The 20,448-nt window shown below is 39.5% G+C and overlaps 1 protein-coding gene across 1 annotated transcript in view; it reads left to right on the top strand.

Annotated features, from left to right (window-relative positions):
- The window catches only part of Lim1 (LIM homeobox 1), a 401,359-nt gene extending 381,229 nt beyond the window's left edge, over positions 1 to 20,130 (top strand). Inside the window, exons 6-8 of the mRNA XM_067158717.2 lie at positions 2,985 to 3,267; positions 15,620 to 15,778; positions 20,000 to 20,130. Of these exons, the coding sequence (XP_067014818.2) occupies positions 2,985 to 3,267; positions 15,620 to 15,778; positions 20,000 to 20,049 (492 nt within the window). The 3' untranslated portion in view covers positions 20,050 to 20,130. The remainder of the gene's footprint in view (positions 1 to 2,984; positions 3,268 to 15,619; positions 15,779 to 19,999) is intronic.
- Positions 20,131 to 20,448: the final 318 nt, after the last annotated feature.

The raw sequence follows: 20,448 nt of genomic DNA, 5'->3' as shown, positions 1-20,448 counted from the left end.
GCGCTTCCTTCCAACCCCTAGCTCTTACGTACCGTCGCCATAAGTAGATAAATATTGTTACTTGGGTAGTAAACTAACTAACAATGGCAGAAGTGAGAAGGACATAAAATGCAGACTAGCACAAGCAAAGAAGGCCTTTCTAATAAAAGAAATTTGCCCACTTCGAACATTGATACAGCAATTAGAAATACGTTTATGAGGACATTCGTATGGAGCGTGGCATTGGATGGAAGTGAAACATGAACGATAACTAGCTCAGAAAGAAAGAGAATAGAAGCTTTTAAAATGTGGTGTTACATAAGAATGCTGAAAGTAAGATGGATAGATCGAATCACGAATGAAGAGATACTGAATCTAATTGGTTGGAGGAGATTGATTTGGCTAAATTTGACAAGAAGAGAACGGTAGGGGTAGAGCAAAGTATGAATATGACGAGCAAATTAGAGCAGATTTAGGATGCGGTAGTTACATAGAAATAAAAAGAGTAATGCAAGATAGGGCGGCATGGATAGCTGCATCAAACCGGTCTATGGACTAATGAATCAAACAAGAACAACATGTTGGGCTATGAGGGAGTAAATTTTTGAAATCATTTTGCTTAGAACTGTGTAATCGCTTCTGTCCAGTTTGTTTTTGTCGCCGGACTTGGAGACCCCTAGCAGGGAAGAATCGTTCGCAAGCTATTATGAAACATTATTTCCACCCTCCCTCAGCCCCGCCCCGTCACTCGCTCTTTCTCTTAGAGCAGCCGGTCGGACCCTCTCTCTCTCTCCCTGAAAATGTTTCGGAACAAGCGTTTGAAAAGCAAGCGAAAGACTTCAAAGCCCCCTAAAATGGCTTGGCGGCGAGGACCGGGGCCAGCCAGGGCTGGGCCGCATGTGAGTGACATGGACCCTCTCTACAGGGGGCTTTGCCACGCCCGCCAGCCAAGTCCAGCTCAACAACAGACGGACAGACCGACAACCTTCTGTCATGAGTTGCAACGAGGGACAGCCGGTCTGTTGCCGAGTACACTTCAGCCTCAAACCACTTGCCTCAATTCTAAACAAATGACGATCGCATTCCCACCGGTTGAAAATGTAGCCTCCAATATTATCTCACCGCAAACTTTTCAGAGAGAGCTCGTCTACTTTATTTGGTACTAAAACCGCCTGGTATTTCATTTATAGTAAGGGTCGTATTTTTACATAATATCAAAGTGCAAAATTTCGGTGAAATATGTAAGATTCACAAAATATGTAGTATTCAAAAAGTATGTAAAAATAGTATTACTGCACTAAATTCACAAGAAATGTTCGTATTGTGACTTCTCCTCACCGATCAAATAAATATGAAACTTAATTTAGTCGAAATACTTGATTACTTACACATACAATAGTTGATGGGCGCCAGCTACAAATAGATGTAGCGATAATAGAATGACAGTCTTGAATATCTCTAGGGTGTGAGGTAATAAGCTTACTTAGACAGCATAACATATAGGGTCTGGGAAAGGAGATTGGTGTTCGGCTTCTCCATTAAAATATGAGGTTATCTGATCTACTGAAAATCTACAGCCTGTTTCCAGTCATTCGACCGGGTCGGGAATGGAAGGAATGAAGCCACATCTAGCGGCAAGGATAGGAATTGTACCGGTTGCCGAAGCCTGTCGCACTCCTCTGGGGCAATGATTAATGAATGACAGATGAAATGAAATAATATTGGAGAGTGTTTCTGGAATGAAATATGACAGGGAAAACCGGAGTACCCGGAGAAAAACCTGTCCCGCCTCCGCTTTGTCCAGCACAAATCTCACATGGAGTGACCGGGATTTGAACCACGGGACCCAGCGGTACGAGGCCGCCCCGCTGCCGCCTGAGCCACGGAGGCTCTATCTGATCTACTATAGAAATGAAACAATTATATTTGAGACTACACAACATATTTTCTTTAAAAATTGACTTTGAGTGAGATTTACTGCGATAATACAAAAAGATAACATAAAACTCTGACATCGTAACTAAAGGAAACTCTAGGCATTAAATTTGAAATCTTCTTGGCCGGATATTTAAAAGTTATACAAGAAATTTATCCCTCACTGTTCACTTGACTGTACCTTGAACACTTAGATTGTTATTACGATGTATTCCTTTGAGTTGGTATCAGCTGTAGGTATCTCAAGCCTAATTTGGTGATGTATCCTTTTGGTTTCACAGAGGAGATATAGCATGACTTGAAATTATATTCACACTTCACAATCGAATTTACAAGTAATTCACAGATAAATGTTTGTCTGCATTACGACGACTCAGTATTCAGCTTTCACCTAACTGACACATGAACTCAACCAAACAGATACACGAAACACACTCCGAACATATAATCCAATTGGTCACTGACGATTACGTATCCATATCACTGTTCCCCATTCGTCTCCTTCCAATTGACTCCAATTTACTTCATGGCAAGTCTTTCCATGCATCTCCTTCCAACCAACTGCTTCCAAGTAACTCAACTATCCAACGGACTGACCGACTGAGGCCTCTCCATCCAAATGACTATCCATCAACTCCATAGAAGACTGGTCCTTGTATATACAGACACTAGTTGTCACACCGTGAGTTCGCATCCGGGAGATAGTGGGTTCGAACCCCACTGTCAGGAGCCCTGAAGATGATTTTCCATGGTTTCCCATCTTTACACCTTAATTAAGGCCTCGGACCCTTCCTTACCAGTCATAGCCCTTTCATAACACATCGTCCAAAATACCTGAGTCAGTACGTCGCTAAAACATTACCAAAAATTATACAATTTCTCCACTACGCGCTAAAACATAAGACTCATAGGCTCATGAATTGCGACAAAAAGAAAGACATTTAGACCTCGTAATTATTATTATTACTGCCAATTACTGGTGGAGATATTTGTCCATTTTACTTTTCTGTCACTTCCTGTGTCTCACGTCTGTGAAAAAGGTCATAAAGATGTTGTAATTTCTCTTTCAGGTGTGGTTCCAGAACAAACGTTCCAAGGAGCGAAGGTTGAAACAACTCACGTCCATGGGTCGCGGTCCCTTCTTCGGGAGTTCGCGCAAGATGCGAGGGTTCCCCATGAATCTTAGTCCTGGCGGGCTGGACGAGCCTCCCCCAGGATTCCCCTACTTCGCCACGGCGGACGGCAAGTTCGAGTTCGGATATGGAGGGCCCGGCGGTTTCCACCACGAGTTCTTTCCCGGCCACCATCCGGGTCAGGGACCTCCTGGGCAGCCTCTCCCCTTCAGCGGTCCAGGTCAGTATCTCTACTTCTTGATAAACTATACTCTAGACCATCAGTCTTGTTCGCAACTGTGTTTGCACATCCTGTCTAATGAGAATTCACATGTTTAAATTATTTCCCTTATTCACTAGCAATGTTCTCCCTAGAAATTTTCGTCAGTCGAGTGGCAGTAATGAGTAGCCGGGTGGAGGAATACTACGTAAGAAATTAAAATAAAGACATTTCTATTTATTCCCCTCTGGCGTCTGGATTAGCATGGAATCGCATGCGAGCACTCGATCGGGGGTCGCGATAGTAAGCCTCGGTGTTACGTTGTTATGAAGGAGCAGTAGAACTTAAAAATTCAAAATATTCTTATTGGCAATAAACATTAACTGAAAATCGGAATTATCTTCTACCATAACACCAAGAAAACACCTATAGTGGAGATGTGTTAACTCTGCCTCTAGGGCAATGCCTAATGCCGGTCTCCAGCCCGGAAAAGACAGGAGAGGCACCCTGTTCCGAACACCCCAAGCTTTGGCTAGCTGTTGTTAGAGCCCTCAACAGAGGGAGTAGAGCACTGGCTACACCTCGGTAAGACAAGATTACAACCCTCGCTGTGGTGTTAATGGCGGTTTCTACCTTCTAACATCCTGATTGGTCTGTAATCCTAACACCTGTAGAAAAAAAGTAGTAGTACTCAAATCGACTGCCATCTTGCGCATTAGTCCCTACGTTATCTCTTTGCATCCTATATATACCACCTACCTACCCTCGGCCAGCTTTCTCCATAAGAGCCCATGTATAGCGGTCACCTGGAGCATTAGCCCCTGTGCCAGCTTTGTCTTATTCCTACATATGGCACTACGTTTTGGTCAAGCTAAACATTTCAACTCCGATGCAATTGATGTAATTATGCTCACAGTAATGAAAATTGATCATCTAAATAAACAGTTTGTCAGTATTTGCATTTTAATTTGGAACACCCAATAGTTCAAATATACATTAATATTATGTAACTAGCTCATATCTAGGTTATGCTAGTCGGGCAGTATGTAAAATCGTCACGGCGGTGCGCTCATTAAAGGGGTGCTAGGGAGAACATTGCATCAACGTTATTTGAGATTTCCAAAACTCGGAAAATGCCATTATCTCGGATAACGGTGAATTTTCTATTCACCACAAAATTTATTGTTGTGGTTTACAAAAAAAAAAATCGTTTCAGTCTGAATTCGAACCTTAAATTTTTCATACTAACGCACGGAAAACAAACGAAGAAGAAAGCCTAATATGACTTTCCAAGAGAATGAACTGTTACTGAACTGGGCGATAGAAAGCATTAACATCATCGAGAATAAGAAAACACAAGAAATCTGATTTTTTTTTTCGAAAATCGTTAGAGTTACGAAGAAAATTTATATAACGTTTATTGAGGAAATTTTAATTCCAAGGCCACTTGATGCACTTGATTTTTTGATAGGGCCAACTGCTTACCAGTTACTTTAATTTGTGTAGGGCAAAAATTGCTCAAATTTTGGACATATCTCACTAGTTAGAAAGTGTGAAATATATCAAAATCACAAGCATCCCTTGCGTGACTCGGGATTTCAAGCATTTTTAGGGCGAGCAGATTTCCAAAATCAAAATATTTCACTTTAAAATAAGGCAGTGTTCCTTAATTCTTCATACAAAAACGTCATCCAGTCGTGTACCATACAAAAAATGAGTTATAATCGAGAATTCATGTTAAATCCCACCTTTGTGTTGGGAATTCCAGGTTATGTTTGATCGTGGATTACACTGACACTGTCGAAGCTTTAGGTTACCTAAAATGTCTATCAAAATCTGTGCCATCGTACTCTTCCAAGTGCCGGGCTGAGTGGCTCAGACGGTTAAAGTGCTGGCCTTCTAACCCCAACTTGGCAGGTTCGATCCTGGCTCAGTCCGGTGGTATTTGAAAGTGCTCAGATACGACAGCCCCGTGTCGGTAGATTTACTGGCACGTAAAAGAACTCCTGCGGGACTAAATTCCGGCACCTCGGCGTCTCCGAAGACCTTAAAGAGTAGTTAGTGGGACGTAAAACAAATAACATTATTATTATTATTATTACTCTTCCAATTATGTAACTTAGCCCTTTCTTTTTATCCACCTAGGACGTTTTATTGTATAATTTCGGTTGTATTCCTCGTCGCTATGATTTTCTCTTTCAGTTCAATATTCCAGCTGTCTACGAGCTGCCATCTTGAAAGGCTATTATTTTAGATTTTCTGTTTTACGAGCCAACCTTCCTCTGGTAAAATGTTAATACCCGTTATCCGAGATAATGTTGTTGGTGAATACAAATGTAACTGTTATCTCTGTTTTCTTAGTTTTAAACTCACGTTCGAGAATACAATCCCAAGCTTTGTATTTCAGACTTAAAAATTTCAAAAGGTGGCAACAGTGTTAGATAATGAAGGATTCCAAGCACAACGTAGAGACATTGGAACTCTTCTGGAGGCCTTGGAATGCACGGAATATACATATAATAATATGACGATGGTAACGAAAATGACGGAATAAATAAATTACATCCCACAGTAGTTCTCAAATATGGCTTAGCACGCTTAGCATTCTCATCAATACAACTGTAGTCTCGGAACGCTTTCCGCAGAATGGCGCACTCATTCTTCATCTGATCTGTTTAGGCGACACATCGGAGATAAGAATCGATATTTTGGTTTAAAAAAAAAATGATTGAAATTGAAAGGATTGAGTTTCCTTTTTCTTGCCACGAAGTTATTTCACTGAACTCAAACAATTTATCACTGTAATAATGCTTTGTTTGCCAATTGCAATTTTACATTTCAATGCCATTTTCTCTCATAATATTCTGCAAAATGTAACAAAATTTGTATGTTATATGTATCAGAGCTACATAAAAAAAAACCTGCGTATGGAATTTTTGATGGCAGAATTTTTTCAAGTAGTAGGCAATTTTCAAGTCCAAAATTTTAGAACATAAAAATTACACAAACTTTAGTGTAATATATCTCCTTATATTAATTATCTACAGAAAAATCGATACGCAGTGCTTTTAAAAGAAGTATTATGTACCTAATTACGAATTTACATTAACATATTAAATTTCGTGAACAAATGGAATTAAAAAATTCAAAAACAAACATTTATTTTGGAAAACTATTAATTGTATTATGAAAAAAAATGTTCGTGATATCTCTACATTTATGTAGGTGACATTCCCACAACAATAACTTTTTATCTCTGGAGTGTCGCTTTAACAAACAAACAACCCCTGTGGGTGGGGGACGCAGATGAAGAATACACTCAAAATATCCCCTGCCTGTCGTAAGAGGCGACTAAAAGGGGCCGACCAAGGGATTATTGAGTTAGAACCATGAAACTACTTGTTATTAGTACCATCACGCGGACAAAACTATGGGTTCGCCTTTACTTGCGAGTAGTACCACTATGTCAGATACACAGTAGGTTTGTGAGTAGTAGCGGCAGTGGGTGGGTCACTACGGGTTTACAGTACCCGTGATTAGTACCATTATGTGAGAAACAAATTGCAGTAATAAGAGACAACATATGTAGGAAATGCAATGAAGAGAGGATGAAGCAGAGGAATCAGCTAAACACATACTTTTGGAATGTGACTCTCCGCCCCAGGACTACCAGGTGAAGAGAGAGAAAAAAATCCAAGAGGGCCCAATAAGAACAACCTGAAGCTATATGAAGGGAGCAGTTATATCTAGGTGGGAATGAAGGAAAACATGGTAGGAAAAGATCCGCTAATTAGGAGCTAATATTTAGAGGCCCCATGAAGAAATAAGATGATGATGATGTGAGAAACAGCATGGGTCTGGACGTTGCCTGTGATTAGTACCCACTATCCTCCTCAGTCGTGGAGCAAGTTTTAGTCATGGAAATTTCTGTTTTTGCATTCAGTGTGTTATAAGAGGCTAAAATAACTTGAAAATGCTAACCAAAAAAATTATTATTTTTCGTTAAGCCATTATGGCATGTAGCGTATATGCTACATCGGGACTGAGAAGTGACTTTCCTACAATTCTTATTTTTTCCTTATATTGTATTTTATGATTGTAAGTGCACTAAACACTTAAAATACATTAATAAATAACAACATCACACACTTTTATTTTCTCTCACCGTGTTCAATACAAATTGTGACACAAATTATAAAGCATATTTACAACAAATTAAATGTAAGTATTGCCCTTTTTTTTGTAAACAAACACAAAAACATGGTGCAATAATATTCCTATTATTTTCTATGAAATGCCAAGAAACAGTTTCTTTTTCTGTAAAACACAGATTTATTTCGCACTGAGTGCACTGTACAAAAGTGAAACCCTTACAACCTGGTAGCCTACATCTTGACCTACTTTTCTGTGTTCTGTTCATCATTTCTGGTAAATGCAAAGCATGGTAATTCCTGGACTGAATTAATGGCATAGCTGCGGGAACCCTGCGGCGTTTCAGCAATGCATCTTCTTCCTATTCAGAACTGCTTTCATCGATAGGTGGAGTTGCCGCGTTGATTCTCAAGTCATCTTCATCAATATCATCATCATCATCTCCATCCAGTTCAATATCTGACACATCAAGGTTGATAGTGTCAATAAGATCCGCAATATCTATTTCCTTCAAGGCTAAAATAATGAAAGGTAAAATATAAATTGTCGCATTCTTCGTACCAAGTATTCATTTAAATACTATAGTATATAATGATATTCAAGTACGTACTTAATATTGAAGGCAACTATGGTTTAATATTAACAACTGCAGCGAGAAAACGAGTTAAGAAAAGAACAGTAATTTTCTGCTGTATGCACAAATTTTCTAGGTTATTGCCTAATGTAGAGTATACGCTACATCATCAAAAGCGTCATGCTGTCGGCAGTATACAATATCAAATGAGTTCTGATCACTAGCATAATACTTATTGACCTATTATAAGCTATCTTAAAAACATTCAAATTAATTAAATATACAAATACATAACAAATACCTGCACGTCTCATCCCCATGTCTTGATGTCAGCAAACTTGTATATTCTCACTAGTACTGCCACCTATACACTTGTGCGATAAACAAAAACAAGTGATGAGCGCGAAGCACACACAGTAGACTATACGCTACACCCGGCAACCGCGCGATAGAGCCATTACCCGACCGGGAAAAAAATAAAGAACTCATGTAGCATATATGCTACACAGGGACTGAGGAGGATATGTGAGAAACACCACGGGAAATTACGAGTCCCTATGATTAGTACACTTATGTGAGGAACACCATAGGTCTGTTTTACCTGTGCGATGTACAATACTTGTGAGTAGCATCATAACGTTTGGAGCACAGTGAGTCGACGCTACTCTTGATTAGTACCGCAACTTCAGAAATGCCATGGTTCCACTTTACTGGCGATAAGTACCATTATGGGGGGGGGCCGTTGACCTGGATTTTGGACCCTTTTGGATAACAAGAATCATCGATTCAGAATTGTGTTTTGTAAGCAGTCCCTTGGTCAGTAATATTAATTTTTCAAAATAGTATTTGATAAGGTGAGGCATTGCGGTTCGGATCCTCTGATTCTTTTAAGTTCCTAATCAATGTTCATCGTCACCTTTTTGAATTCTAGCCAGTGGATCGATTTCGGAATTATTTTTAACTTTCAATATTGTGAATTGGCTCCGCTGATTATTTTAAATTCAATATTTTTATCCTTTCATTCTTCATCTTCACGTTTCAAATTCTAGTCAGTGGACGAATTGTGGACTTTTAAATCGTCATTGCATTTCGCCTCATTAGGGGCCGATGACTTAGATGTTAGGCCCCTTTTAAACAACAAGCATCATGCACATTATCATCATTAACAAACGAACGACTTTACACGAATTCAGAGGAGTAGAAGTGTTGTTGAAAGACAGGGTATTTCACCTATGAACCCTTGTCCAAAAGTGTCATTGTAAAGCAGGGCATCTCAGGGTGCATGTGCCTGGTGCATACACTGTGCACGGTGCAAAAGACGACTTCACTTGGTTGACCAGAGTGCAGACCCCCCACTCCTCGATTTGGAGCAATAGCGCTGTCTCTCTCTTTCCCCACGCCTGTCTCGCTCGCTCCCCCTGTCTCCCTCTTCCTCACTTGCTCCGTAGCGCTCCAAATCCGAGTCGAGTTGAGCCGAGCTTAGCCGAGTAGCCCAGAGACGAAGCGTTGGTCCGAGCCGAACCGAGCGGGACCGATGCACTGTGCACAGGAACTCTGCGCCACTGTTCCCACGCGTGAGATTTTGGGCGTTTGAGAGGCCCTGGTGCAAAGGATAGTTGGGTAATTAGAGAGCCATGCCCCTTGAGCTAATGGCATGAGGGTAGACAGAGGCAAGATCGGCTGACTTCTAATAGCCTGTGCTGTAAAGACTATATATCGATATGTTGAGTCAAGACGCAGCGACAGTACGGGAATGCCCGCACTTCACAGTTCAGGTCCGTGCTTAGAACATGTATGAAGTGTTGATCTGTCGTTCCAACTGTTCTCGAGTTGTAAAGTGTTACTTCGGGGGATAATTCTCAAAATGCCTCCACATGTGTACAAGGTAAAGGAAAAGCTATTTATGTTTATGTAAAAACAGAGTGTTGCAGGGAAGTCGTTAGGCAATTTGTAACACAATTTCCAGGCGTACGCCCCCCCCCCCCCGCACCGAGAGACCATGCGGAAACTCGTAAACAAATTCAGAGGAACTGGTTATTTACTCGATAAGAAGCGAAGTGTGGAGAAAAGTGTACTTAACTAGGAAAAAGTAAATGAAATCAGAGGAAGTTTAGAACATACGCCTACAAAATCCCTAAGTCGACTTGGACAAGAAACAGGGGTTTCGAAGAGCTCTGCATGGAGGATTACGAAAATGTTAAAATTGAAAACCATTTATGGGGGGGAGCTTAAAAAATTAAGGCGCATGCAAGAAACCCTCTCATGTTGGGCGAACTGAAAGAACTGAGAGAAATAGCCTCAATTAGGAAAGACGAACTTATGCGTGTGAATCGGAGTTTCCTAAGACGAGGCCAGAAATGTGTGAATGCAGGAGGAGAACTTTCCCAACATCTCCTGTCATAAGGTACGAGCTTATTTTCTTAATTCTTAATTACTGAGTTTCTTAATTTTTATTGTTACCTCATGTCATGCACGGATAAAGTGAGCGAAGTGTTGTCCTTGTTCCTAAACCGTGGAGCGGGCAGTGATGAGTCAACGGGAGGCAGATAAGCCGGGCGTAACTGCCGGCCAACCGATGAGACAAATTCACTGTATATTTGATAACTAAATGCTACTTTGACTACTACCTGTACTCATAGAAATATTGTAGGCCAACATAAAAGCTTGTTTAGGATTACAGCATAAACAATGTACGATAAACGAAGTGTACGACTGTATTGCGTGAACATAATATACGCAGTAGAGGTGTGGCAAACGGTTATTTTTGTGTAACTGCTACAATAAAGTAACTGTGAAAAGTAACAGTGAAAAATAACGTCCAACGTTACTCATCTTTTATTGGTCACGGCTTCAAGCTTGCCTCCTTACAGCTGTGTTGCCCAGTCCCATTCATTCACTCGCACATGCGCGCGCACATCACTACACTGTTGAAAGTCGGTGCAGCAAAACACGTATTCCTGTTTACTATAAAGTTAATGAGAGGCAGACAACGGATGAAATGAAAAGACAACACAGCGTATTTTCTGAAATCTAGAGGAGTGAGTTTGACAATGCCCCGATCGAGGATTGAAGACAAGAAAACATAATGTCTGCCAAACTTCAACACAAACCGGCACAAGGGGATCGGTTAAGTAAAATGAAGTAATGTTATGTTATCTACAATATCAATATGGAAAGTTAGCTTACTAATTTATTGATGGTACAAGAAAAATTGTACGGGTGAATCTTATAATAATATTATAATGTAGATATCCCTGCGCGATGTCTGAGTCAATGATTACCCCTGAGCAGTTGAATATGTCATAAGAGTTTACACTTTAGTTACCAGATGACAGCAGCAACTTACGCAAATACACTATAGAGTGTATTATACACTACGATGTATTTGACTTAAAGCAATCTCCTCACTTGGAAGACATGCGCACTATTTGAACTCTGAAGGTCACATTCTGTGTCTGTAAGCTGCTACTAGTGACAGTTCCCAGTTACTGTTTTCACTAGTGCGTTATTCCGTTGTCGTTACTCGGTAACCTGTTATTTTTTTGTCCTCGTTACATATGTAACAGTGACAGGCATGTAACTGTGACAAAGTAACTACTACGTTATATTTCAGCCATCTTAGTGCGTTATTCTGTTGTCGTTACTCGGTGACCTGTTATTTTTTGTCCTCGTTACATATGTAACAGTGACAGACATGTAACTGTGACAAAGTAACTGCTACATTATTTTTCAGCCGTCTTAGTACGTTATTCTGTTGTCGTTACTCGGTAACCTGTTATTTTTTGTCCTCGTTACATATGTAACAGTGTCAGCCATGTAACTGTGACAAAGTAACTGCTACGTTATTTTTCAGCCATCTTAGTACGTTATTCTGTTGTCGTTACTCAGTAACCTGTTATTTTTTGTCCTCGTTACATATGTAACAGTGACAGGAATGTAACTGTGACCAAGTAACTGCTACGTTATTTTTCAGCCATCTCTAATTGCTGTAGCTTCACTTCATTAATGAAATGTCCTTTCTTTGACCAGCACTTTTATTCCTCTCAGTTTGGTTATTTAATTTTGGAACAGCATGTATTCTATGTGGAATGGTCTTGTTCTCTTTGGATTAGTTTTTTTCTTTGTTTGTGATGTCTTATAATTTATTTTCTTGGATAAGTGCATTGTCTTTTGACTGCTTCAAATACTGGACACACTGCCAATTCTTGTATCTGTCCACATGAAATGCTAAATAGCGGAAGAGAATTCAGAGAAATGCTCGGATTAATTTCAGTAAAACATGGCTGTGACTTATATTTACCTTACTGAGAAATAATCTAAACTGAAGCATAATGTTCTTGTAAACCTTTTCGAAACACTAGATTGCTTAGTTATTATCTGTAAAGCATTGGCATACTCAGAAATGAATTTCGTAAGTGGAAAGTAAACAGACTTGATTTTTCTCCCTAAGAACAATGTTCTCTTCTTTGAATTAAGTCGGTATTTTATACAGTTTTATTCTCCGCGTGGGACTGGCTAGCAATTGGATGGAAAGTGCGTTTTGAAATCGTTGAACAACCTACATTTTTTCTATTCAAAATCTCTGCAGTGATCAAATCGGGTGGAAGTTGATGTTCAGGCAATATCATAGGTGCTGTACGATATCGCGGCCAATATCAAAGATATGAGGCCTAGCGTTGTCTTTACGGACCGAAATGTCTTTTGTGTACGCCTTTCTTTTTTTTAATGTTCCTCTAATCTGTCCAACTGCCTACAGCGTTTTAATTTTCGGAAAAGCTTATTGGAGAAAATGCTTTAGGTATATCAGACACAGGATTCCTATATATCCACGCTCCGATTCGGGCAGATTTAAAAAATAATTATGCAATGCCAATGCGTTTTGATGATTTGAGGCTCTAAAATGCGTATCCTGCACCTCTTCACATGTTTTGTTTCTAATTAGCTAATTTGAAGTCTAATTTATCGATCTCTTCATCCCGTTTGTCATTCTTACCACCTTCATTTTCTTACACATTTCTTTCCTTGATCTCCCTTCTTGTTTTTACAATCGGCTTTTTTCGTCGCACCGACACGGATAAGTCTTACAATGGTGACGAGAGAGGGAAGGGCTAAGAGTGAGGCGGAAGCGACCGTGGCCTTAATTAAGGTACAGCCTGGTGCGAAGATGAGAAACCACAAAAAATCATCTTCAGGGCTGCCGACAGTGGGGTTCGACCCACTATCTCCCGAATGCAAGCTCACAAGCCCTAACCGTTCGGCCAACTTGCTCGGTAAATCTCCCTTCCTTGTTTAGTTCCTCTTATACTACTTTTTCCTCCATCCATTGTTTTATCCTCCTTTCTCTATTTCATATTCTTTCTTGAAATGACAAGCAGATTTCTCCTAGGACTGGAGGTTTCATGATTACGTATCAAGAGTTGAGTAAAACTTCATAAGGGTTTTCCTTTCTTTCCCTTACTTTTCCACTCTCTTCAAATGTTGAATCTTCCTTCCTTTTCCTCTTACTTTTCCCTCATTTGTTCTGTCTCTCAAATGCCATCCCTTCCTTCTATCTCCTGCCTTTCTTCCCCTCTTCCTTGAACCCCTTCTTTCGTTTTCTGTCCCTATCTTCCTCAATCCTTCTCGTTTTTACCACATTCGTTCCTTCCTTTCTTTAACCATCCTCTAGAAGTTCTTATCCGATTTCCGTTATTCATCTGGCTCGTAACTGGTGATGGTGGGGTTTGAACCCACCTTCTCCCGAATACAAAGCTTACGGATACCTAACACCTACCGCGCAACCATTTCACTCACCATGTTCTTATGATGTTGGTGATTATTATCATTATTGTTGTTATTTTCGTTTCAACCATCTATGGGTTGCGATTACAGGACTGTCATTATTTTCTCAAGTTTTCTGACTCTTCCGCCAGTTCTCCTTCATCCGGTGGCTTACTCATGCTCGTTCTTCTGCCGAGAATACTCTGACCTTTCTCGTCGGATAGATCCTCCTTTCTTCTGAAGACTTCTCTGTTTCGCATGTTTTCTGCCTTGATTGCACACTTTTGTAGATTCCGATGGACTTATTTCACCCATGGAACTTGCGTTTTCCTATTCTGCTGGAAAGCGAGAATGCTGTTTGCGATCCTTCCTGGTTCCACCCTTTAATATTTGATATGTCTGTAGAAAGCCAATCGCCTTTTTTTTTTTAAATTGTGGTTGTGATATTTTCAAATCTTTGGTACAGTTCTTGGTTCGCGGAATGTAAATTCATCTATTAGTTTCCTGGGTCCAAGAATCTTCATAAGAAACTTCCTTTCTTTCTTCTACAGGTCTATGCGTCTCTTATTGGCTATTGTCTCAGCTGCATTCAGATTTGACTACATGCTTGAATTTGGCCTGTTACATGAGTTACTTTGATTTGTAAGTGTTTTTTCTCTCCCGTCTTCCCATTGCTGCCTTTTTATTGAAGTTTCGGAACCGAATCTCACCTAGGTACTTGAATTATTAGCTCTTTGATGTCATTCATTGTCCAGGATGTATCCATGGCATTTATGTCAATACATAGCGTCTTTTCAAAATATATTTGCAATCCTGTTTTTTTCTTCTCTGCTGTTTCCTTGAGGACTTCATTCTGCTCATTTATAGGGGTGAGTTCGGAGGTATCAGTGAAGAGCCAGCCCAGGATTCCCCCCTCAACATATTATTATTATTAAATGCGAAAAAGACCAGAAAACTGATCACGCAAAGCTCACTTAGAAGTTGTGTATTTCCTTCTTTGCCAGGCAGCCTTCAATTTTTCTCTCATTATGATTCTTCGTTTTTCTGTCAACTTGGCTCCTGTTTACTTCTTGTGGTTTATCTGTGATTCTACTCCCACTTGCTGATTTTCGTTCTGTAGCAGGTTCGGTCTACGATGTCGGCCACTTTGATTCCTGATTTTTTTTCACGTCTTGGCGGATTTCCGTTGTCCACCTATTTGTTTTCATGTTCTCTGTTGTATCTAGTAAGATTCTTGGCAGTCTGTTTTCTGGAAGGCGTTTGATGTGTCTGTAAATTTTCAGGCGCCTTTTTCTGATGTCGGCCGCAAGGTTTGAGAGCTCCTCGATTTTTTTACGAGATTGCAGTCGGTATCCTTCGTCAGTCAGTTTTGGGCCGATAATTTTTCTGATGATTTTACGTTCCTCTTTCAGGATGTCTTCGAGTACTGTTTTTCTGTTATTATTATTATTATTATTATTATTATTATTATTATTATTATTATTATTATTATTATTATTATTATTATTATTATTATTATTATAGTCGAACAAAGTTATGATTTTCAAAATGAACAGGTAAAATAAAAATTGTATTCTTCTGCCCTCGAGGCCCTTTTGTTTCTTCGTTGTCAGACATATTGTACGTACACTTATATTTTCCTTTATTTCGTGAAGAAGAGAGCTGATTTACCCTGTTGTACCCCTCCCCTTTAAACAGCAAACGCCACCACCCTTGTATTTTCTTACTTAACGAGACACAGTACTCTATAACCACGATTTAGTGATTCTTAATAGGAAAATAAGAGCAGGTCAGTTTCATTCTGTGTTAATTGTGTCCACTATCTGCAGCAGTCTAGCGAACCTCCTGACGGTACTTATCCTATCTTAGAATGTGTGTGTTGTGCAGGTGGCGGGCCCATGGAGCCTGGTCAGGGTCCTCTACCCATGGGGGGTGAGTTCGGGGGTATCAGTGGAGAGCCACCCCCAGGCTTCCTCCCACAACAGCCACCCCCAGGCGAACAACTGCTGAGCCAGAGAAACAGTCCCGAGTTCATTAGTTCGCAGGGTAAGTAGCTTCACTCTCACAAGTGTATTTTCTTTTTTAAGTTCTATTGGCTCGCTTCAAAATATTCTCGTGCAACCGGAAACAGAACACCACTGTGTAGGAAAGGAATTTAAATTAATCCTTTTCCATTCATAACACACTTCCTCTATTGTTCATTCCTATCATTCGACCTTTCCATGATTATTATTATTATTATTATTATTATTATTATTATTATTATTATTATTATTATTATTATTATTATCATCCTTGATTAACGTCCCACTAACACATCAAGGGATGGGAAAGTGCTAGAATTGGAAAATGAGTGGCCAAAGCCTTAATTAAGGTGCAGTGCCTGTATTTGTCTGGTGTGAAAATGTGAAACCTCGGAAAACCATCTTCAGGCTGCCGACAGTGTTGCTCGAACCCCCTATCTCCCGAATGTAAGCTGACAACTACAGCACGTGATATAAATCCTGGAGCCACGGTATTATTATTATTAGTATTATTATTATTATTATTATTATTATTATTATTATTATTATTATTATTATTATTATTATTATTATTATTATTATTATTATTATTACTAACAGCAGCAGCAACATTCCCTTTGATGTAGCTGTAGCGTGTCTCTCTCTTATTACAAGGCCCTGGGTTCGTGCACATCCTGAAACCGTCCCCTGAGTAGTCTAGGACAACGCTTCCCGCATTGTCTGCCTAAAACTCTCTGTTTTCCGTCGTTCGATCCTAGCTCAGTCCGGTGGTATCTGAAGGTGCTCAAAAATGTCACAGCCTCGTGTCGGTAGAATTATTGGCACGTAAAAGAACTCTTGCGGAACCAAATTCCTAAACCTGGGCGTCTCCGAAAACCGTGGAAGGTAGTTAGTGGGACGTAAAAACAATGAAATTATTATTTTATTATTATTATTATTATTATTATTATTACCGTATTATTATTATTCGATACAAGGTTATGTTATTATCGATATTGAAATGATTGTTGGGAAATATTAATAATTATTAATTGTTTTCGGTCATCACCACGAGAACATTTACAGACCCAGGTAGTGAATACCTCCAACTAAAGAATTCCAGCATTTCTCTAATGTCCCGAGATGTACTGAAATTCAAATATTTTGACATTTTATCTCAAAAATTGCCCTTTCTATTCTATAGAAATAACAGGGAATAATTAGAATAGTATTATATTTACGAGGTCTAGAATGTCTTTCACTTTCTCACAATTCATGAGACTTGCCATTGTTTTGTCGATTTATTATTATCTGTACCTCCTGCATGCCGTAAGAGGCTACCCATTAGAGTATGGTTCTAGTGTATGGGACCCTCACGAGGATTACTAGATACGAGAACTGGGAAGTATCCAAAGGAAAGCATCATGATTTGTTTCTGGGAAGACTTGGAAGTAAGGAGACGAGCTGCTTGACTAAGCGGAATGTTTCGATCTGGCAGTGGCGAGATGGTTTGCAATGAAAAGAAATGGCGCATGGCTTTTAGTGCCGGGAGTGTCCGAGGACAAGTTCGGCTCGCCAAGTGCAGGTCTTTTGATTTGACGCTTAGGCGACCTGCGCGCCGTGATGAGGATGAAATGATGAAGATGAGACATACACCCAGCCCCCGTGCCAGCGCTAATTAACCAATTCATTCATTCATTCATTCATTCATTCATTCATAGGTTGTTCTGCCATCCGGCAGGTCCAGTCATGGCTGTGACGTCCATATCTCTCGATCTTGTGCCCTTTTCTTCACTGCTGCATAATCTTCCTTTCTTTTTCTAATGCTGACTAATAACTGGTATCGTCTCGTTCCCCTTCCTCGTTTTCCTTTCATCATCCCTTCAATTGCTATTCGTAGTAAAGTGTTGTGTCTTAGATATGCCCTTTCCAATTTTTCTTCCTATTTTGGATTACGGACATCATGCTCCTCTCTTCTCCCACTCTCTTCAGAACTTCCTCATTTGATATTTTATCTTCCCACTTTACTCCTTCAATTCTTTGCCAAATCCACATCTCAAATGCCTCTATTATTCTGTGTTCTTCCTTCCTTAATGTCCATGTTTCAGCGCCATATAGAGCTATACTCCATACGTAACACCTTGCAAGTCTCTTCCTCAGATCTTTCTCTAGCGGGCCACAAAGCAGTTTTTTCTTCTTGTTGAAGCCTTCCTTGGCTAAGGCAATTCGAGCTTTTATGTCTAAAATTCCACACCCTGTCGGGAATCAAACCCGGGACTCCTGTGACCAAAGGCCAGCACGCTAACCATTTAGCCATGGAGCCGGTCATGGCTTGGAATGACATTAGCGGACGAATAATCTAGAGTGGTGTTGTGAAGAGCAGAAACGATCATAAAGTGAAGATAACGTTGGATATCAAAAGGGCAAATTAGGACATATATTCGTTTATAGGAGGAAGAATTAGGGATTGGAATAATCAAGGGAGGAGTTTGATAAATTTCCAACTTCTTTGACATAATTTAAGAACAGGGGATGCAAAGAACTGTTAGGGAATTTGCCACCTGGGTTTTAGCCCTTAATGCAGTGATTGAACAATGAAAGAATATGTACTCGCACTCTCGTTGTTAAGCCCTAATATATATATGATTCTCTACTTTTCTATGTAGTGGAGAAAATGTACGAGTGGGAAGTCTTTCAACATATATTTTGTTTCTACTGAAAGAGGATGAGTAATCATAAGACCCCATTAACATATGATGGAGCACCAGTTATTCTGAAATATCCGTTCTGCAGGAAACAGGCAACAATGTATACGATTATGTATTGAACCCATAATTCTACAAGTTCACAAGGGTTCAGGATGGTTTATCTTTTGTTTGGTTGCGCGAAGTTGTACCTACACATTGTCTATAGTGGAATACTTTACTGCTAGTTGTTTTTATGAGCATACTGAGCCATACTTTTTACTTGAGTTATGTGATACAGCATATCATGGCTGCTTATATACCGTACATAACTGTTGCTCCATCGTATTGCTGAAGAAAAGAGAGGAAACACTATTAACTACAGAGACTGTATGTTGAATGCTGGTGCCCCACAGTGGACTGACAGTCGTGAAGTAAATTTACCTCTCTTCTTGCCATGTTGCAATATTTAATATTGTGGAAATACCAAGTATTGTATTTCTCATCTGAATTCAAAATATAACTTACTTTGCCCTATTTATATTAAACTCTCCTGCAACGAATTTCCCTTTTGTCTTATTTCCCCATGACTTTATGAATAACGTTCTCAAACACTTCGGAGGCAAAATCATGCCTTATGGTCACCTAGCCTTTCGTTTCAATCAATCAATCAATCAATCAATCAATCAATCAATCAATCAATCAATCAATCAATCAATCAATCAATCAATCAATCAATCAATCAATCAATCAATCAATCAATCAATCAGTCAATCACGTCAACCAACTACGGTACACCAGCACAACCACTTCAAGGGCAAAACCACAACATGAGTTCACATACTTAACTCGACTAACGATTCTCAGTAACTCGAATAAACACCCCAAGGCTGTCCTTTTATATACCTTGCCTGGCCAGGCTTCCAGAAAAGTGTGACGCAACATCCTTTCTCGTATCTTCTCGAGTCTCCGATGCCCTATATACAAATGAAGAGAACATTCTGTAAAAGGCGAGTGACAAAGGTGCGTTGTTCTGTGTTGCACAACACTACATCAGATTTATAGATCATATTTACAGGTAATAATAAATTATATACTATTAATTTCGTGTTCCTACATTAAATAAAGTCGTATTAATATACATACAGCACAAGTATCGTGACATAACCTCACATGTTCTGTTACACAAGAATGATCATTCAACACACAAATAATAAATGATACGACCACAGTTTATAACAAATAAAGTCCGTACTGACAAGCTGTCGTCCATAACTACGTAGATAATAATAATAGACGTAAACAACTTCATAAATCAAAATACCAGCCACACATCAAAAATCATTATAATAATAACACCACCTACTAATCGAGCTTGATATTTTCACTAGTCACCCATGGGTTTAGAAAATTGTTTCCAAGTAATACTAGTCTATCACACACTTGCATCACCCTTCACTGCAAATGTTTGGACGATTTTATAATAGATATGGACATTATAATGTTGATGTGGGAAGAGTGGTGGTGATTATTTTTTTTTTAAACGTATTAACGATGTTCTTTCTTTCTTCTTTTCACAGGTGGATTCTCCGAACCTCAACAGATGCAGAACGAAGGTCTAGTGTGGTGATAGTGTCGTACGCGGACGCTGTAGTGACAGTGAATGAAGCTGTGTGAGTGTATAAATATGGGGGTTCACATCAAGACCGATAATGAACAGGCCTAGCGGAGCCGCCATCTTTTAAAAAATCCCAAACAAAGGACACTGGCATTCTAAGCGATATGAATGAGGAAATAACCATGAGATATCGCTGGTATAGAGAGCTGTATTGTTTACTTTATGTGAAATATTCAACTTTGTTGTAGAAACTTTCAAGTAACAATTTAAAACATTTAAGAGAGATAGTTAGCCATGACGCTACAGCAAAAAAAAAAATGCGTTTCTCTGTTGTTTTTGAAGTTCCTGTTTTGCCCCATGTCAAGCGCTTTCGAAGCAAAGTTGATATAAAAATATCAAAGAATAAAACGC

Source organism: Anabrus simplex, chromosome X (genome assembly GCF_040414725.1).
Source record: "Anabrus simplex isolate iqAnaSimp1 chromosome X, ASM4041472v1, whole genome shotgun sequence".
In the NCBI taxonomy this organism is placed as follows: Eukaryota; Metazoa; Arthropoda; class Insecta; order Orthoptera; family Tettigoniidae; genus Anabrus; species Anabrus simplex.
This window is presented reverse-complemented; position numbering and strand designations above follow the sequence as displayed.